Here is a 21539-nt window from a genome sequence, read left to right as displayed (position 1 = left end):
GTGTTCTGGTCCTCCAAAACTCTTTTCAGAAGAAAATAGTGGTTTTCCTCCAAATCTTCAGCCTATTGAATTTTCTTCTACATTGTCCTGCTTTATTAAAAACCTCCTGCACAAGCACAGGGAGTGTGTGTGTAAACAAGCGAGGGTGCACATCCAGTGGATAGTCTCTAGCTGGGGAAGAAATCTTAGCTTCTCTGTTGGTATCTTTTAAGATGATTCAGGAAGTCAAAGGCCAGGCTCTTGCTACTTGAAATGCTGCCTAGAGCCCATTCACATGATGTTCTTGCAGACAGGAGAGGAGAGGTCCCCCTGGCGTCCTCTCCAGTTTGAAGCCATCTTTCTCACTCCCGGTTGCCTGACTACGTCTGACTCAGCAGCTTTTAGAAGCATGGCTAGGGACTTCCCTGGTGGTCCAGTGGTTAAGGCTTCGTGCTCCCAATGCAGGGGGTCCGGGTTCCATCCCTGGTCAGGGAACTAGATACCACGTGCCGCAACTAAAGGAGCCCGCATGCCACAACTAAAGATCCCGCGTGCTACAACAAAGACCCAGTGCAGCCAAATTAAAAAAAAAAAAGAAGCATGCTAGAATACTCTTCCTTTTCTCTGACAGCACCAGCCCCTTTTTTTGAACTCGTTGGTTCAAACAGCAACCTTTTCTTAAAAAAATAAATAAATAAACAAAGAACACAAACTATTCCAGGGTAAAAATCAAGGCAAAGAAACTCTGGCACTTTAAAAAAAAAAGAAGAAACGAAAGAAATTCTGGGGCTTCCCTGGTGGCGCAGTGGTTAAGAATCCACCTGCCAATGCAGGGGACACAGGTTCGAGCCCTGGTCCGGGAAGATCCCACATGCCGCGGAGCAACTAAGCCTGTGTGCCACAACTACTGAGCCTGCGCTCTAGAGCCCATGAGCCACAGCTACTGAGCCGGCATGCCACAACTACTGAAGCCCTCACGCCTAGAGCCCGTGCTCCGCAATAAGAGAAGCCACTGCAATGAGAAGGCTGCGCACTGCAACAAAAGAGTAGCCCCCACTTGCCACAACTAGAGAAAGCCCAAACGCAGCAGTGAAGACCCAACACAGCCAAAAATAAATAAATAAATTTATTTTAAAAAAAGAAAAAAAAAAAGAAGGAAATTTTGGTTCTGGAAGGCAGGAGATCCCTAGAGGAGAGTTGATGGCTGAGGTTGTAGAGGGACTTGAAATATGGCCTGCAAAAAGCCACCAAGTCTCAGGCAGACCTGGAAAGGACACTGGGAGGGTCCAGAGGCCAGGTGCAGGCCCAGGTGGGCAGGACCTCCCTGAGCAGCTCCTCCTCCCACTCAGTTCTTCATAGGGATTGAACTAGATCTTCAAAATGTTGCCTTCAGGCAGTGGGGGCTGTTCTCCGAACCACAGGGCCATGGAGTAAACCAAGGGATACCCAAAAGACAGAAGCATTTATCACTTCCAGTTTTTCCATGGGGGACATGAAGCAAAATCAGTACCATGTTTGTTGTTTAGAGGGAAACCAACTGGACTCCTCCCATGATTTCAAAATCTGAAAGGACAATTTATACAGACCCTGAGATAGAAGGAATTTCTCAGCTTTAATTTTACAAAGTATTTGTCTTTCATTTATTCTTGTGGACGTGCTATTCTTTAGAAAGCAAGTCTGTCTGCATGACCTGATTTTATTTGTTTATTATTTATTTATTTATTTATTTATTTATTATTTTTGGCTGCGTTGGGTCTTCGTTGCTGTGTGCAGACTTTCTCTAGTTGCAGTGAGTGGGGCTACTCTTTGTTGCGGTGCACGGGCTTCTCATTGCGGTGGCTTCTCTTGTTGCGAAGCACAGGCTCTAGGCATGCGGGCTTCAGTAGTTGTGGTGCACGGGCTTAGCTGCTCCGCGGCATGTGGGATCTTCCCGGACCAGGGCTCGAAACCATAACCCCTGCATTGGCAGGCGGATTCTTAACGACTGCGCCAGCAGGGAAGCCCGTGACCTGATTTTAAATACCAAGCTATGAGACTCTTCCTTCCTTCATTTGGGTATAAGACTCAATAGAGCTGAAATTCCTGGGACCACCCAGGAATGAGGTCTTTAATGTGCCACATTAAGGACAATTTTGCATTCTGGAAAAAGCATTAAAATGGAATTGGGACGGAGAAACCTCTTACACTCAGGTCATGGCATTTACACACACACACACACACACACACACACACACATGTTTAATACTATGCTAGGTGCTGGGGGCTGCAGGCATGAATTACCTATGGCTGGGGCCTCTGGGAACTTATGTGGGACGATGGGAGGAACAGCAGTTCAGAAATGTCCCTCCTGTTGTCCAGGCAGAGACCTTCTGCAAAGTCAGATCGCCCATCAGGAAATGTCTCGCTCATTTTAGCTTACAAACAGCCTTGGGCTGGGATTTGAAAAGCATTAATTCCCACCCAATCCAATTGTCCTATTTTCTCAGGTCTCAGCATGGGACCGGTTTGCCATGGCAACCCTATAAACAGTGTCTATCCTACATCAATGATTTATATATTTTTTAAGCTAATATCACCAACTTCAAGAAACTGATCCTCCTCTGAACATGACAGCTGGAATAGACTAATAATCCTACTTCCTGCTAGATCAGTGCAGATTTTTCCACTGTAGATTTGGGTGGGAGAAAATGGGCCCTCCAAGGCCTGAGCACCTGGGCGACTGCTTTTCTGAAGTCAGCCTTGGCCAGGGCAGCCATTGAGCTCTCACACGCACCCAAGGTTGTTCTGGCCTTGGTAGCCACAGCTTTGTGAGAAAAACACAGCCAACTCCAGCCTCTGTGCTCTGGTTCAGAGCAAAATGTAAATTGAACTGAATTTATTGTCTTCTACCCTCCCCTCAACCCCCCTGGCCTAAAGGGAATGAGGAAACAAGTATCCAAATATTCTAGAACAGGAATGGGCAAACTACAGTCTGCTGGCCAAATCTAGCCTGCTGCCTGTTTTTATAAATAAAGTTTTACTGAGACACAACCATGGCCATTCCTTTACATATGTCTGCTGTTGCTCTAGCAACAGAGCTGAGCAGTTGTAGCTGAGACCATCTGGCCCTCAAGGCTGAAAATATTTACTGTCTGGCCCTTTACAGAAAAATCTGCCAACCTTACTCTGAAACAAGTAGAGAAAGGATTGGAGGAGAAGATGGAGAAAGGATTTCAAAAAGAAAAGTGTATTCTCCAGGGAAAGCTGAGATGAAGACTAAGGTGTTGAAGGAGCCAGCATGGAAATGTAGTCCATGAGGCTGGGGAGGCCACTGAGTGTCCAGACTGCAAAGCCCAAGGCAGGAAACAGTCGTCTCCTGAGAGAAGGAGTTTAATCTCCTGTAAACAGAGAGGAATCGGAGATGATATCTTCTTTTTTTTTTTTTTTTAGTTTATTTATTTATTTTTGGCTGCTTTGGGTCTTCTTTGCTGTGTGCGGGCTTTCTCTAGATGCAGCGAGCGGGGGCTACTCTTCGTTGCAGTGCGTGGGCTTCTCATTGTGGTGGCTTCTCTTGTTGCAGAGCATGGGCTCTAGGACATGCAGGCTTTAGTAGTTGTGGCGCACGGGCTTAGTTGCTCCACGGCATGTGGGATCTTCCTGGACCAGGGCTTGAACCGGTGTACCCTGCATTGGCAGGCAAATTCTTAACCACTGTGCCACCAGGGACGTCCTCAGAGATGATGTCTTCTTAGCTCTGTTTCCATTTTAGAGAATGGCTGCTTCCAGGTTAAAAAAAAAAAAAATTGAGAGGGATTTTCCAGTCAGAGGTCGAGGCTGGAAGGAGGTGGGAGAGACTGCTTCCAAGCTGGGTTGGGATTTGCCTGATTTAGGCAGCTTGTGTTTGCCCAGAGGGTTAGGGAGATGTGGAGAAGCAGGCAGAGGAGAAGTTGGAAAATTGGTAGTTTGGCCCATTGGCTTCAGGGAGAACCTGTACTCTTTCCACTTTGTACAGGAGAGATATTTTTTACTTGCTCCTGGAAACTATGCTGTCAGCTAGCATTCTGAGGCTTCAGACTACCCCCGCTTCTGCCCCCGCTTCTGCCCCAGAGAGATGTTTTTCAGTTCCTCAGGAAACAAAACTGTCACTTGCCCAGAGAGACGAATCCAGGTCCCAAGCGCAGGATCTCTGAGTTTCAGCTTCAGTCTCCAAGGTGGATGACACAGGTCTCTTGATTCCTTGCTGTCTTGATATTTTACCTATAAGACAACTTCATTCCCAGCCTGGGGAGGGTCTTGCCTAAGCCAAGGCTTTGCCAGGGCTTGGAATGCACAGCCACTTTTGTTCACACCATTACCCAAGTTAGGGGAGGCCATTAGGTTGAGGAATATTCCAGTAATCTATTTCTTTAAAATAAACTATCCCAAAATGTAGTGGCCTAAAATAACAGCAGTCATTCATTTTGTTCATGAATTTGAAATTTGGCAGGGCCTGGTCAGAGCAGCTCATCTCTGCTCCACATCATGGCAGCTTGGTGGGGCTGGGGGACCCATTTCCATGGTGGCTGACTTCTGTGGCCTTGAGGTGATGCTGCTGGTCAGTTTCTCTCCACGTGGGCCTCTCCATGGCTTCCTTGTAGGGTAGTAGCTATAGTCCAGGAGCAAATGCCCCAAGAGAACTCAGAGGAACCTCTAGTACTTTTGATGACTAGGCTTGGAAATTGCAAAGCACCACTTCTCTGTAGCCACAAATCCACCCAGATTCAATGGGTAGAGTATTGACTCCATTTTCTGTGGGATGAATCTCAGAGTCACATTGTAAAGAGTGCAGTGGGAGACATCGTGCATTGGTTTTCAGAAAGTACAGTCGTCTACACAGAGAGAGATTCATTTTGATTCTCTCTCCATGGTCTTGTACTGCACTGTCCACTAGGGAGTCCTCATGGAGCTCACTCTTACCTCACTCTTACATCCATCATTGTCATTCACATTTGTTGGTGTAGACAGTGATGCACATTTGCTGGTGTAAACAGTGATGCCGAAAACAAGAACAGCATAATAGCCACAAACTCCCACTCCCAGCTAAATGCTAATCTGGATTAACAAGAGTGTCACTAATGCTGTTATTTTCATTTTGTAAATGTGGAAATTGAGTCCTGGACTGATTGCTAAGCTTGTGCTTTATCTTCTCACTATAGTTTGTGCTTAATTTTAGCTGGTCAGTGTAAGCACTCAACTAATGTGTATCTGAGTGTGTGTGTGTATGTGTGTATATACACCCAGTTTTTGTGTGTGAGTGTGTGTATGGCAGACTCAGTGCTTGCCTTTGTTGGAAGGAAATTCAGCAGCACTGGAGGACTTAACAGCTAGAGAAGTTAGTTTCAGGGACAGGAAATAGAGAGCAGAGTACAAGGGAAAGTCAGACTAAGGACAGAGCTTGTAGCTGAGCAACAGTTCTTTGCTGGGGGGGCTACAGCTTTGGTGTTGATGAGCAGTATATTCTCATTGGCCCACGTTCCAATGGTCACCCCATCTCTCAGAGCATGTGGGGTCCTCCAGTGTGGCAGCTTCGACATGCTGGGGTCTGAGGGCAGGCACAGGGGTGAACAAGACCAATAGAGTCCTGGAGCATCATGATAAAATTAATTACTTACAATCGAGGTGGGCTAGAAGGAAAAGTACATGAACTACAAGAACTTATGACAGAGCCCAAGCTCATCAGGGGCTCAGGGATGTGGTTTTGATTTGCTCATTGAAGGATGAGAAGACACATACCAGGTGAACCCGGTGGAGGCATTTGGGCTCGGCATGTGGGGAGGCCCTGAGGTGGGAAGTTATACGGCCAGGCTGAGGGGTGGCTGGCACAAGAGAGCCAGGGTGATGGAGCTGAGGAGGTCAGGCACCTGATCTTTTCAGAATGTGTGCCACGGGATGGCTGTAGGTCCCTTCCTCCTTGGCAGTTCTCACCTGCTCCCCACCCCACTGCACCCCACCTCCAAAGGCTGGAAGTCAGACTGTTTCTTGCCTGTAAAATGGGAGAAACACTTGTAAAGAGAAGACTGTCGCCAGGGGCAGAGCTGGGTTTAGTGAAGCCTAAAGCTTATATGATTTGGGAGGAGAGCTTCTCTTGGGGAAAATCAAGTAACATCATGAATAGAAAGTGAGGGGCAAGGCCCCGGTGGGAGCATTGTCAGTGAAGGCCCTTCAGCCTGAAGTTTCACCAGCTTGGCGGTAAAGTCACCCTTGGTGTTTCTCCTCATTTCTAACCTCGGAAAGCCTTCTTTTCCCACCTGAGATATTCATGCAGACCTCACATCCACTTATTCCTGTTTTCTCCTTGACTGAGGTGGCAAATAAATCACAAATGCCCCCTATTAAAATCTCCTGGAAATTTGGCTCTCTCTTTGCCCCCAGTGTTGTCCAAAAGAACATGGGAATGTCCTTTTTTTGCTCAAGACTTTCATGAGTTTTTCCCCCACACTCATGGCAGGGAATGTTGGCTGGGACATATTATTCTTTTGGAAATGTGACACAGGGATATGAATTTCCATAAGCAAAGTTACTCTGCCTGGTTGGGTCTAGACTGTTCGTTGGCCAGCACGTTTGCTGGAGTACACATGGACGCTCAGAGAAGCTGCCTGGACTTGTCTTGTGGGAGGAGAATGAATCACCTGGAACTATGTTCTCTGTATGTGTTAGAGGGGGACCCACAAATATGAGTAGTGATGACAGAGAAGTTGAATAGTGAATAAATGACAACTGAAAAACGGCCACAGGCTCTCCTCTCCAAAATGCCACCAAAGTGATCAAAGACATCTAACTAGTGAAGAGTCTCTGTCAGTGTGGACTCAGAAAGCCTGCTGTTCACAGATTAGAGACATCAGAGAGATTGAGACCAGAGGAAAGGACAGACAAGCCCACCGGGTACCAAAGAGAGAAGAAAACTGTAGCTCCTCCCCAGAGCCGCTCCTGATTCCTGGCTGCCCTCCACAGGTAGGCCCAGCTCAGGCACACGCTGCAAGCGTGGAAAGATGTTGGGTGTGGCATAGTGAGCTTTAGGCCCCAGCACTGGGTGGAGGCCCTGGAGGCCCAGGAGGCCCAGCCTTGGTTAGAGAAAGGACACTCCATCCTGATAGCTACTGGCTGCCCCGCCGAGACAGGATCCCTTCAGTTGGCTGTGGTGCCCTTGGCCTCAGAGCCTAATTGCCTTTGACTTTCCCCTTTGGAATTAAAAATTATAGTATGAACCCCTCGTTCAGGCAGAACCCATATCAAATACGGATTTTCTGCCTCACCACGACAGTAGAGGGAAATGACCAGACTGTAATCTAAGAGTTCTTGACTCACATGGGTTATTATTCATTCCGATCTGAGAGCATGTAAAGATCATCTCAAAGATGGGAAGAACACCTACCGTGTACCTTTCTTGAAACAACTATTTGTAGAAGCACTTGAGCAGCCTGAGAAACGAATCAGACAAGGGGTGCCCTCTGTGGTCAAGGCCACACCCCTGACTTGGGTTTCCTTGTTAACTGCTGAGGACCCCTCGCCCTGTGGGAGCTGGCTTCATGGGGGTGGGGGACTTACCCGAACTGTAATAGGGGCCGGGCAGCCGCGCGGCCGTTAGCGCGAGACTCGGAGCGCAGAGGTTAGAGGTCCCGCTCCGCCGGGTCAACAGGGAAGCGGTCCTCGCGGCGGAGAGTGTGGAGACAGGCGGATCGCAGCCTTCTCCCCGGGGCCCTTCAGGCTCTTCGGCCTCCGCCGGCGGGTGAGCTGGGGGCCCGGGAACAGGCCGAGGGCTGTGTCCTTTAGGGCTCCAGAGCCCTTGTCACTGGGCCCCGGCCTTGAGGCAGCGGCGAACCTCTCCCCCATGCCCACCTCCGCGACCTAATGGCGGCGGTGGTCACCCTGGGTCGCAGTCGGCGGGACCTGGCCCCGAGTTGGGCGGCCTAAGGAGCCTGAGGGCCGGCTGGGTCCTGGGCGCCTGGCTCCCTCAGCGATGACGGCTGGGCGGGGTCTGGGGACCTGGCCCTGAGGGCGCCGCCAGCTGAGATCTGTCTCCTCAGCCGGGCTGGGCACTGGCTGGAGGACTCGGGCTGGGTGCTGGACCGGCGCTCCTGGGCAGGGTGACTGGCCGGCGCAGGGACCCCTCCTCTTTTCTTTTTTTTTTTTTACAACTTTATTGGAGTATAATTGCTTCACATTGGTGTGTTAGTTTCTGCTTTATAAAAAAGTGAATCAGTTACACATATACATCTGTTCCCATGTCCCTTCCCTCTTGCGTCTCCCTCCCTCCCACCCTCCCTATCCCACCCCCTGTGCTATGCGGCTGCTTCCCACTAGCTATCTACCTTACGTTTGGTAGTGTATATATGTCCATGCCTCTCTCTCGCTTTGTCACAGCTTACCCTTCCCCCTCCCCATATCCTCAAGTCCATTCTCAAGTAGGTCTGTGTCTTTATTCCTGTTTTACCCCTAGGTTCTTCATGACATTTTTTTTCTTAAATTCCACATATATGTGTTAGCATACGGTATTTGTCTTTCTCTTTCTGACTTACTTCACTCTGTATGACAGACTCTAGGTCTATCCACCTCATTACAAATGGCTCAATTTCGTCTCTTTTTATGGCTGAGTAATATTCCATTGTATATATGTGCCACATCTTCTTTATCCATTCATCTGATGATGGACACTTAGGTTGCTTCCATCTCCGGGCTATTGTAAATAGAGCTGCAATGAACATTTTGGTACATGACTCTTTTTGAATTATGGTTTTCTCAGGGTATATGCCCAGTAGTGGGATTGCTGGGTCATATGGTAGTTCTATTTGTAGTTTTTTAAGGAACCTCCATACCATTCTCCATAGCGGCTGTACCAATTCACATTCCCACCAGCAGTGCAAGAGTGTTCCCTTTTCTCCACACCCTCTCCAGCATTTATTGTTTCTAGATTTTTTGATGATGGCCATTCTGACTGGTGTGAGATGATATCTCATTGTAGTTTTGATTTGCATTTCTCTAATGATTAATGATGTTGAGCATTCTTCTTAACGGGGCCTGGACCTCGGAGGGTGAAAGTTGAGCCTTGGGATCTTGCCCCTTCTTGTCAGAACAGAGACTAACATTTGTTTGGTGGACGTTTACAGGAACATCGTGACCCGACCTCAGGTACAACGGATCTGGCACCAAGAAGCTTCCAACAATTAACCCCGCCCCTCCCTCACCTTTCCTGTAAAAGGGCTTTGCTGAAAGCTTTCAGGGAGTTCAGGGTTTTTAAGGCATGAGATGCCGACTCCTTTCAGGGCCCTGCAGTAAACCTTTGTCTGCTCCAAACTCCGACTTCTGGTATTGTTTGGCCTCACTGTGCCTCAGGCACATGGGAAGAATTCCCACTGATTTGGAAGGAAGTGGTTGGCTGTTATTTACTCATTTGCCACTAACCCTGTTTTGCTCTTCCTCTTGTGTCTCCCTCACAGACTGTGTTTGAAAGGAATTGCCGATCTGAGGACTGTGCCGCCGACCTGCAGCTTCAGGGTCACCTGTTACTCTCCAGGTGAGTCAGTGCCCCCTTCTTGACTTTGTTCTGGGAAGCTGTTTGTCCTGACTTCAGGCCCAAAGTCTGCATGTGCAGATTTCCCCACCGAAGAGGGTAAATAGAGGTGGGTTTAAAACGAAAAGTTGCAGTTTAAGAAAATGTATATTATACTGTAATTTTAGCAACAGGTATTATTTGGGAGAATAGTTTGGTTTTTGTTTTGTTTGTAGTCTCACATATCTCACAATTAGAGTTTTGTATTTCTAATTTCCCTGAGTATTGGTGATGTGTGTGTGTGTTGGGGGGTGTATTTTATTCTTAATGTAATGTTTTTTTAATTATTTTATTTTATTTTCGGCTGCGTTGGGTCTTCGTTGCTGCGTGCAGGCTTTCTCTAGTTGCGGCGAGTGGGGACTACTCTTCCTTGCGGTGCGCGGGCTTCTCATTGCGGTGGCTTCTCTTGTTGCGGAGCATGGGCTCTATGCATGTGGGCTTCAGTAGTTGTGGCACATGGGCTCAGTAGCTGTGGCTCACAGGCTCTAGAGCGCAGGCTCAGAAGTTGTGGCTCACGGGCTTAGTTGCTCCGTGGCATTTGGGATCTTCCCGGACCAGGGCTCAAAAACGTGTCCCCTGCATTGGCAGGAGGATTCTTGACCACTGAGCCACCAGAGAAGTCCTGAGGGGTGTATTTTAGGTTTACTCATTGTATTAAGTTGAGCCATGTGAAATTGCCAATATTTAACTGTTTGGGACAACCCCTATCATTCAGTTTATTATTATATAAAGGAATACGGGAACTACTATAAAGGTTCTTTTTATTTTTTTCCCCACACTTAAAGCGTTGTGCTTTAACAACAAATAATGGTTCTGTGGCAGGACCAGGTGGAGGAGAGGGGCAGCTGTCCTGATCCAGGGGACAGACAGCCAGTCTCCTGGAGCAGGGCTTCCTCCTACAGAACGTGAACCCTCAGCTAAAGGTGAACCTTCCGTAAAGGCCTTCTGTTTTCTCTCTGCCAACCTGTTATTTCAAACTTCTTGAAGGTGCTGGTCCTGAGTCATTTAACCACATTTCAGGGAATGGGTTCCTTTCGAGACAATTCCTTCTGAGAGATTGTTTTAGCCTCCATGCTATTTATTTATTTATTTATTTATTTATCTTTTCCGGTACGCGGGCCTCTCACTGTTGTGGCCTCTCCCGTTGCGGAGCACAGGTTCTGGACGCGCAGGCTCAGCGGCCATGGCTCACGGGCCCAGCCGCTCCGCGGCATGTGGGATCTTCCCAGACCGGGGCACAAACCCGTGTCCCCTGCATCGGCAGGCGGACTCTCAACCACTGCGCCACCAGGGAAGCCCTCCATGCTATTTATTACCATTTCTCAGAAACAGTCATCAGTGTTGATAGGTATCCTCTAAAGTGCCATACTGTGTGTCTTAACTGTGAGAGTTAAGTTTGGGTGGAATGAAAGAAATATCCCATCACGAACCAGTAACTGCACTAGGACACCTTTACTTCTGTTGATAAATAACCTGTTATTCATCAAAGGAAAGTAATAGTAAGAATTCTTTTTTTTTAATATCTTTATTGGAGTATAATTGCTTTACCATGGTGTGTTAGTTTCTGCTGTATAACAAAATGAATCAGCTATACGTATACATATATCCCCATATCCCATAAGATTCTTTTTCTTTTGTTTACATTTATCGGGGGAAAGGTGACGTAACCGCCCCCCGTCCGCCCCTCCACATACACACAGATGCTCTTCCAAACCTCTTAAATATTAATTGGCATTACTTTTACTTAGGACTTAGTGTAGTAGATTAAAGTATCACATGTTGTGCCAAGCTTAGAAAATTATTTCAAACTGATAACTGGGTATTGGAATTGTTTTAACATTCGTCAGAAGGACCTCCTGGGATTATGAGAGAAACCAATTCTAAAGCAGGTTCATAAGTTATCAGATCATGACTTTTAGTTTTAGAAAGGTCTTCCAAAAAGTGTTTTAGGGGAAAAGTAACATGAAACAAAAATACGTGGATTTGTTTTATCTTGAGGCAGACTGTAAATGGTGGAAACTTGTTTTGGATTGTAGAAAACTTCATGTGTTGGGAAAATGTTCACTTGCTCTAAGGTTAAATATTAGAAGAGTCCTGATGTTCTTGCTGCCCATTAGTGGACGGTCAAATCCATCTGTATTGCATTGTACTCTTCATACGTTAAAATATAAAACCCGAGGCTCATGGTCAGTAAGGCACCTTTTCCCTAAAGCGGCCTCCACTGCCTTACCCTGGCCTCTCAGGACTGTTCTATTCTCTGGGCCCAGTAATCAATAATATGGGAACAACTGGTGTGGTGGCCAGGGCCCAGACTCCCGTATGTATCAGCTAGCTAGAACCACAAGAAAGTGCTGTATAACAAACTAGGCAAAACTCAGTGGCTTAAACCAGCAATCGTTTATTCTCTGGGAACTGCAGCTCAGCTGAGAGTTGGCTGGTCCAGGCTGGATTCAACTGGATCTTGGTTGACTTGCTTATGCATCTGGGGTTCAACAGAGGGTAGGTGGATCTCAACTAGGCTCAGGTGACCCAGTTCAGCCCTGCTTCATGTGTCTTTCACAGTCCTGCTGGAAACAGTGTCCTAGCCTAGGTGTATTCTTCTCATGGCATGGCACCGGTGCAAGAGGGCAAGCAGAAACATGCGATAACTCTCAAGGCCTAGGTTCAGAGCTGGTGCGTTCTTACTTCAGCCTTATTCCACTGGTCACAGCGAGTCATATAACCAGTCTCCAAGTCAAGGGACTGGGAACTATTATTTTGTGCCCTTTTAGTGAGGAGAACTGCAGTCATACAGCAAAGGAGGCAAATTTAGGGAGGGGTGAAAATTGGAACCATAACACAATCTATTATACCATGTAAAGAACAGGGTCTCTGTGTCGCTTTCCTGGTGCCTTATAATTTTCAGGACTATTTCAGCCTTTCTTGCAATTCCATCTTCCTACAACTCAGACATGAGACCTAGAGATTGCGGGAGGAGATTTTCCAAATCTCCGAGGTAACGTCCTTGGACCAAAGCTCTGAGCATCTCCCTAGGATGAGTTATTTCCCAGGAGGCCCCTTGGTCTCTCAAAATAGCCTTTTGGCTGGATCCCCCATTAAACAAACCTTCATTATACTCTTGGGCCCATAAATGTCCCCAAGGGAGCCATCAGAGAAACATTAACTTGTAATTGGCTAAGTAGAGATACAAAACCAAGCCCAGGGTTCAAATTACTTTGAATTTTCCAGATCTTTGCACAGAGCCAGGCACAGAGAGAGAGAAGACACAGTCAGTAAACTGCTCATGGAAGCTAAGGTCTGAATTTGGTTGACAAAGGAAGACTTGGTAGCTTGAACCAGAAGTGAGCTGTTTTGGTTATCATGTAACTTTCTTGATTCGTTACTGCCAGGGATGGGATGTACATTTCTTTATTGTTCAAGTCAGGGAAGAAATGTGGGCCCCGCTCTCCCAGGATGCCCAGTGTGGTGGGAGAGGACAGCTGGGTGCTGTCAGTGCCTGGTCAGTGCTGGAAGAGAGGTAGATGGGTCATCATGGGGCCTTGGAATAGCTTCCAAGAGGAGGAATTAAAGGCAATGCGTCCAGACATTCGGGGCAGAGGGAAAATGTGAGCAGAGGCACAGAGGCGTGGAGGGCAGGATTCCCATGCAGATCTGCAGGCATCTGGAGTGAAGGAGTCGGTCAGGAGGTATTTTTGCCATGAGCTTCTCTGCTGTAAACAGCTTTGCCGCAAGAGTTTTTGCTGCAGGCATTTTCACCATGTAACTAATTGGCTATAAGGCAATTCTCCTGTAAAAGATAAAAAATAAAAGAGCATCATTAAACAGGACATAATGAAACATGAAAAATGAATAACGAAGATTTTTTTTTTAATTTTTTGCCTTATAACAAATTTAATCAGTTATACATATACATATGTTTCCATATCCCCTCCCTTTTGCGTCTCCCTCCCACCCTCCCTATCCCACCCCTCCAGGCGGTCACAAGGCACCGAGCTGATCTCCCTGTGCTATGCGGCTGCTTCCCACTAGCTATCTACCTTACGTTTGGTAGTGTATATATGTCCATGCCGCTCTTTCACTTTGTCACAGCTTACCCTTCCCCCTCCCCATATCCTCAAGTCCATTCTCTAGTAGGTCTGTGTCTTTATTCCTGTCTTACCCCTATGTTCTTCATGACATTTTTTTTTCTTAAATTCCATATATATGTGTCAGCATACAGTATTTGTCTTTCTCTTTCTGACTTACTTCACTCTGTATGACAGACTCTAGGTCTATCCACCTCATTACAAATAGCTCAATTTCATTTCTTTTTATGGCTGAGTAATATTCCATTGTATATATGTGCCACATCTTCTTTATCCATTCATCCGATGATGGACACTTAGGTTGTTTCCATCTCCGGGCTATTGTAAATAGGGCTGCTATGAACATTTTGGTACATGTCTCTTTTTGAATTATGGTTTTCTCGGGGTATATGCCCAGTAGTGGGATTGCTGGGTCATATGGTAGTTCTATTTGTAGTTTTTTAAGGAACCTCCATACCGTTCTCCATAGTGGCTGTACCAATTCACATTCCCACCAGCAGTGCAAGAGTGTTCCCTTTTTTCCACACCCTCTCCAGCATTTATTGTTTCTAGATTTTTTGATGATGGCCATTCTGACTGGTGTGAGATGATATCTCATTGTAGTTTTGATTTGCATTTCTCTAATGAGTAAAGATGTTGAGCATCCTTTCATGTGTTTGTTGGCAGTCTGTATATCTTCTGTGGAGAAATGTCTATTTAGGTCTTCTGCCCATTTTTGGATTGGGTTGTTTGTTTTTTTGTTATTGAGCTGCATGAGCTGCTTATAAATTTTGGAGATTAATCCTTTGTCAGTTGCTTCATTTGCAAATATTTTCTCCCATTCTGAGGGTTGTCTTTTGGTCTTGTTTATGGTTTCCTTTGCTGTGCAAAAGCTTTGAAGTGTCATTAGGTCCCATGTGTTTATTTTTGTCTTTATTTCCATTTCTCTAGGAGGTGGGTCAAAAAGGATCTTGCTGTGATTTATGTCATAGAGTGTTCTGCCTATGTTTTCCTTTAAGAGTTTGATAGTGTCTGGCCTTACATTTAGGTCTTTAATCCATTTTGAGCTTATTTTTGTGTATGGTGTTAGGGAGTGATCTAATCTCATACTTTTACATGTCCCTATCCAGTTTTCCCAGCACCACTTATTGAAGAGACTGTCCTTTCTCCACTGTACATTCCTGCCTCCTTTATCAAAGATAAGGTGACCATATGTCCGTGGGTTTAACTCTGGGCTTTCTATCCTGTTCCATTGATCTATCTTTCTGTTTTTGTGCCAGTACCATACTGTCTTGATTACTGTAGCTTTGTAGTATAGTCTGAAGTCAGGGAGCCTGATTCCTCCAGCTCCGTTTTTCGTTCTCAAGATTGCTTTGGCTATTCGGGGTCTTTTGTGTTTCCATACAAATTGTGAAATTTTTTGTTCTAGTTCTGTGAAAAATGCCAGTGGTAGTTTGATAGGGATTGCATTGAACCTGTAGATTGCTTTGGGTAGTAGAGTCATTTTCACAATGTTGATTCTTCCAATCCAAGAACATGGTACATCTCTCCATCTATTTGTATCATCTTTAATTTCTTTCATCAGTGTCTTATAATTTTCTGCATACAGGTCTTTTGTCTCCTTAGGTAGGTTTATTCCTAGATATTTTATTCTTTTTGTTGCAATGGTAAATGGGAGTGTTTCCTTGATTTCACTTTCAGATTTTTCATCATTAGTATATAGGAATGCCAGAGATTTCTGTGCATTAATTTTGTATCCTGCAACTTGACCAAATTCATTGATTAACTCTAGTAGTTTTCTGGTAGCATCTTTAGGATTCTCTATGTATAGTATCATGTCATCTGCAAACAGTGACAGCTTTACTTCTTCTTTTCTGATTTGGATTCCTTTTATTTCCTTTTCTTCTCTGATTGCTGTGGCTAAAACTTCCAAAACTAGGTTGAATAAGAGTGGTGAGAGTGGGCAGCCTTGTCTTGTTCCTGATCTTAGTGGAAATGGTTTCAGTGTTTCACCATTGAGGACGATGCTGGCTGTGGGTTTGTCATATATGGCCTTTATTATGTTGAGGAAAGTTCCCTCTATGCCTACTTTCTGCAGGGTTTTTATCATAAATGGGTGTTGAATTTTGTCGAAAGCTTTCTCTGCATCTATTGAGATGATCATATGGTTTTTCTCCTTCAATTTGTTAATATGGTGTATCACGTTGATTGATTTGCGTATATTGAAGAATCCTTGCATTCCTGGAATAAACCCCACTTGATCATGGTGTATGATCCTTTTAATGTGCTGTTGGATTCTGTTTGCTAGTATTTTGTTGAGGATTTTTGCATCTATGTTCATCAGTGATATTGGCCTGTAGTTTTCTTTCTTTGTGACATCCTTGTCTGGTTTTGGTATCAAGGTGATGGTGGCCTCGTAGAATGAGTTTGGGAGTGTTCCTCCCTCTGCTATATTTTGGAAGAGTTTCAGAAGGATAGGTGTTAGCTCTTCTCTAAATGCTTGATAGAATTCGCCTGTGAAGCCATCTGGTCCTGGGCTTTTGTTTGTTGGAAGATTTTTTATCACAGTCTCAATTTCAGTGCTTGTGATTGGTCTGTTCATATTTTCTATTTCTTCCCGATTCAGTCTTGGCAGGTTGTGCATTTCTAAGAATTTGTCCATTTCTTCCAGGTTGTCCATTTTATTGGCATAGAGTTGCTTATAGTAATCTCTCATGATCTTTTGTATTTCTGCAGTGTCAGTTGTTACTTCTCCTTTTTCATTTCTAATTCTATTGATTTGAGTCTTCTCCCTTTTTTTCTTGATGAGTCTGGCTAATGGTTTATCAATTTTGTTTATCTTCTCAAAGAACCAGCTTTTAGTTTTATTGATCTTTGCTATCGTTTCCTTCATTTCTTTTTCATTTATTTCTGATCTGATTTTTATGATTTCTTTCCTTCTGCTAACTTTGGGATGTTTTTGTTCTTCTTTCTCTAATTGCTTTAGGTGCAAGGTTAGGTTGTTTATTCGAGATGTTTCCTGTTTCTTAAGGTGGGATTGTATTGCTATAAACTTCCCTCTTAGAACTGCTTTTGCTGCATCCCATAGGTTTTGGGTCGTCGTGTCTCCATTGTCATTTGTTTCTAGGTATTTTTTAATTTCCTCTTTTATTTCTTCAGTGATCACTTCGTTATTAAGTAGTGTATTGTTTAGCCTCCATGTGTTTGTATTTTTTACAGCTCTTTTCCTGTAATTGATATCTAGTCTCATAGCATTGTGGTCGGAAAAGATACTTGATACAATTTCAATTTTCTTAAATTTACCAAGGCTTGATTTGTGACCCAAGATATGATCTATCCTGGAGAATGTTCCATGAGCACTTGAGAAAAATGTGTATTCTGTTGTTTTTGGATGGAATGTCCTATAAATATCAATTAAGTCCATCTTGTTTAATGTATCATTTAAAGCTTGTGTTTCCTTATTTATTTTCATTTTGGATGATCTGTCCATTGGTGAAAGTGGGGTGTTAAAGTCCCCTACTATGAGTGTGTTACTGTCGATTTCTCCTTTTATGGCTGTTAGTATTTGCCTTATGTATTGAGGTGCTCCTATGTTGGGTGCATAAATATTTACAATTGTTATATCTTCTTCTTGGATCGATCCCTTGATCATTATGTAGTGTCCTTCTTTGTCTCTTCTAGTAGTCTTTACTTTAAAGTCTATTTTGTCTGATATGAGAATTGCTACTCCAGCTTTCTTTTGGTTTCCATTTGCATGGAATATCTTTTTCCATCCCCTTACTTTCAGTCTGTATGTGTCTCTAGGTCTGAAGTGGGTCTCTTGTAGACAGCATATATATGGGTCTTGTTTTTGTATCCATTCAGCCAATCTGTGTCTTTTGGTGGGAGCATTTAGTCCATTTACATTTAAGGTAATTATTGATATGTATGTTCCTGTTCCCATTTTCTTAATTGTTTTGGGTTCGTTATTGTAGGTCTTTTACTTCTGTTGTGTTTCTTGCCTAGAGAAGTTCCTTTAGCATTTGTTGTAAAGCTGGTTTGGTGGTGCTGAACTCTCTCAGCTTTTGCTTGTCTGTAAACCTTTTAATTTCTCCATCAAATCTGAATGAGATCCTTGCTGGGTAGAGTAATCTTGGTTGCAGGTTTTTCTCCCTCATCACTTTAATTATGTCCTGCCACTCCCTTCTGGCTTGTAGAGTTTCTGCTGAGAGATCAGCTGTTATCCTGATGGGGATTCCCTTGTGTGTTATTTGTTGTTTTTGCCTTGCTGCTTTTAATATGATTTCTTTGTGTTTAATTTTTGACAGTTTGATTAGTATGTGTCTTGGCGTATTTCTCCTTGGATTTATTCTGTATGGGACTCTCTGTGCCTCCTGGACTTGATTAACTATTTCCTTTCCCATATTAGGGAAGTTTTCAACGAGAATCTCTTCAAATATTTTCTCAGTCCCTTTCTTTTTCTCTTCTTCTTCTGGAACCCCTATAATTCGAATGTTGGTGCGTTTAATGTTGTCCCAGAGGTCTCTGAGACTGTCCTCTGTTCTTTTCATTCTTTTTTCTTTATTTTGCTCTGCCGCAGTTATTTCCACTATTTTATCTTCCACCTCACTTATCCGTTCTTCTGCCTCAGTTATTCTGCTATTGATCCCATCTAGAGTATTTTTTATTTCATGTATTGTGTTTTTAATCGATGCTTGATTCATCTTTAGTTCTTCTAGGTCCTTGTTAACTGTTTCTTGCATTTTGTCTATTCTATTTCCAAGATTTTGGATCTGGGAAATAGAATCTTGGATCATCTTTACCATCATTATTCTGAATTCTTTTTCAGGTAGACTGCCTATTACCTCTTCATTTGTTAGATCTGGTGGGTTTTTATCTTGCTCCTTCTCCTGCTATGTGTTTTTCTGTCTTCTCATTTTGCTTATGTTACTGTGTTTGGGGTCTCCTTTTTTCAGGCTGCAGGTTCGTAGTTCCCGTTGTTTTTGGTGTCTGTCCCCAGTGGCTAAGGTTGGTTTAGTGGGTTGTGTAGGCTTCCTGGTGGAGGGGACTAGTGCCTGTGTTCTGGTGGATGAGGCTGGATCTTGTCTTTCTGGTGGGCAGGTCCACGTCTGGTGGTGTGTTTTGGGGTGTCTGCAGACTTTTTATGAGTTTAGGCCACCTCTCTGCTAATGGGTGGCGTTGTGTTCCTGTCTTGCTAGTTGTTTGGCTTAGGGTGTCCAGCACTGTAGCTTGCTGGTCGTTGAGTGAAGCTGGGTGCTGGTGTTGAGATGGAGATCTCTGGAAGATTTTTGCCGTTTGATATTATGTGGAGCTGGGAGGTCTCTTGTGGACCAGTGTCCTGAAGTTGGCTCTCCCACCTCAGAGGCACAGCACTGACTCCGGGCTCCTCAATTTGGGATGATGTGTTGTCTATTCATGTATTCCACAGATGCAGGGTACATCAAGTTGATTGTGGAGCTTTAATCCGCTGCTTCTGAGGCTGCTGGGAGAGGTTTCCCTTTCTCTTCTTTGTTCTCACAGCTCCTGGGTCTCAGCTTTGGATTTGGCCCCGCCTCTGCGTGTAGGTCGCCGGAGGGCGTCTGTTCTTCGCTCAGGCAGGACAGGGTTAAAGGAGCAGCCTCTTTGGGGACTCTGGCTCACTCAGGCCGGGCGGGAGGGAGGGGCACGGAGTGCGGGGCGAGCCTGCAGCGGCAAAGGTCGGTGTGACGTTGCACCAGCCCGAGGCGCGCCGTGCGTTCTCCCAGGGAAGCCGCCCCTGGATCCCGGGACCCCGGCAGTGGCGGGCTGCACAGGCTCCCGGAAGGGCGGTGTGGGCAGTGACCTGCGCTCGCACACAGGCTTCTTGGCGGCGGCAGCAGCAGCCCCAGCGTCCCACGCCCGTCTCTGGGCTCCGCGCTTTCAGTCGCGACTCGCGCCCGTCTGTGGAGCCCTTTTAAGCAGCGCTCTGAATCCCCTCTCCTCGCGCACCAGGAAACCAAGAGGGAAGAAAAAGTCTCTTGCCTCTTCGGCAGCTCCAGAGTTTTCCTGGACTCCCTCCCGGCTAGCTGTGGCACATTAGCCCCCTTCAGGCTGAGTTCTCGCCGCCAGCCCCAGTCCTCTCCCTGCGCTCTGACCGAAGCCCGAGCCTCAGCTTCCAGCGCTGCGCGCCCCAGCAGGCAAGCAGACAAGCCTCTCGGGCTGGTGAGTGCCGCTCGGCACTGATCCTCTGTGTGGGGATCTCTCCGCTTTGCCCTACCCAGGTATGTGGGGGGTTTCTTGCCTTTTGGGAGGTTTGGGGTCTTCTGCCAGCGTTCAGTAGGTGTTCTGTAGGAGTTGTTCCACGTGTAGCTGTATTTCTGGTGTATCCGTGGGGAGGAAGGTGATCTCCGCGTCTTACTCTTCCGCCATCTTACCCGGAAGTCTTCCTAAATCTCAATAACGAAGATTAAAAGACTTTATTGCAAAATAAAAACATTTGAATACATTTAAAATGTGATTCGTTTTCCCGTTCAGCATCGCACTTTTTCTTTTTTTGCTAAGATTTCTTCCTCCATTAAGAGAGGGATCAGTTTCCAAATACTGAGATGCACATTTGTAACTGAGCTTTGTGTTGTGAAAGCCTCTATACTGTTGTGTGTTCCTGGCATCTTGTCACATGTTCATTGATAGATGTTCCGAAGTTCATGGGAAACGTGGGTTCAACTCTCCACCTTCAAATATCTTAAGGATTTGCAAACTGATATGTTATTATTTTCTAGTACAGTATGCAGTCTGGCTTTACCCTCTCTTATTTCATAGTTCCAGTAAGTTTTACCACCATGTTTCCAATCAAGTCGACATATGTAGTTGTTATCATCCACTGCTTTAAGACTGCCTGTCTCCTTGTCACCATGTAGAGTGTTACGAGTGCTAAGATTTATGTAATATAAATCAACCAGTTCTTTTATCTTTTATGGCAAAATTGCCTTATGCTCAATTAGTTATGTGGCAAAAATATTTGCTGCAAAAATGCTTGTGGCAAAGATGTTTATGGCCAAAATACTGAACACAGGCCAGGAGAACACAGTAAGAGATGAGAGAGAGAGAGAGAGAGAGAAACACTATATTGTGAGACACCTATGAGTCTGGGTTTCATCCTGAAGCCAGTGGAGGTATAGCAGGATTGTAGCATGAATGGATTTAACCTAATAAGAATGCAGGTAGGCACACTGAAGGGGTAGGGAGAGAGGAGTGGGGGTGGGGATTGAGATTTAGATGGTGTGGGTCATTGGGTTCTCTATTCCACTGAGTGAAAGTACAGTCCAGCTTGAGTTTTGAGTCAGTTACTCTCTCTAGCATCTCAGTTCCTGGATCCCTGGCTCAGGTCCATGGAGTGGCTGCCCTTGGTCTCAGTGCAGGAGCACCTTGGGTAGGATTGGGCTTACGAGAGATATTGTGTTGATCTCCACCGTGGTGCCTCCCCAAGGACTTCAAAAGGACAATTTGGACAGAACTTTTGCCTTTCGTGATATCTTTAGAGCCTAGCTCTCCTGTTGGCTGTCATCCACTCTACTATAAGGTTGAAGCCAAGGGGTAACAGAGAAAAGTCCCTCCGACAACAGGGTAGACAGCACAGTACAAGGTGTTGTGGTGGGAAGCAGCCAAAGTACCCATAGACTGAGGATCCTTTGTCTTGAGAAAACAGAGGGAAATATATCTGGGAGTGATTGGGTCACCTCGAGTGGCCAGGGGTCAAGCCAGGAAATGCTGTCTGTGACTGGGACTCACAGATGTTTTTGTTTTTCTCTCCAGAGAGCATGAATTCTGGCAGGCCTGTTGTCTCTTAAAACAACCAACTCTGCAATTAAAAGTCTACAGTCTTTAATGGTCTTGAGCCTCGTTCCAAAACACACCATTTCCAAAATGTCCAGGAATAGGGATGAAGCTGTTTAGTTTCTTTAAACAGGACTGAA

General features: G+C 45.3%; 1 protein-coding gene across 1 annotated transcript in view; it reads left to right on the top strand.

Annotated features, from left to right (window-relative positions):
- Positions 1–21539, top strand: part of ITGA9 (integrin subunit alpha 9) — a 362363-nt gene that overhangs the window by 186772 nt on the left and 154052 nt on the right. The window contains exon 17 of the mRNA XM_082639253.1: positions 9432–9508. Within this exon, the coding sequence (XP_082495379.1) occupies positions 9432–9508 (77 nt within the window). The remainder of the gene's footprint in view (positions 1–9431; positions 9509–21539) is intronic.

Source organism: Mesoplodon mirus (genome assembly GCF_964341445.2).
Source record: "Mesoplodon mirus genome assembly, chromosome: 12".
Taxonomy (NCBI): domain Eukaryota; kingdom Metazoa; phylum Chordata; class Mammalia; order Artiodactyla; family Ziphiidae; genus Mesoplodon; species Mesoplodon mirus.
The sequence above is the reverse complement of the archived record's forward strand: the minus strand, read 5'-3'. Positions and strand labels throughout refer to the sequence as shown.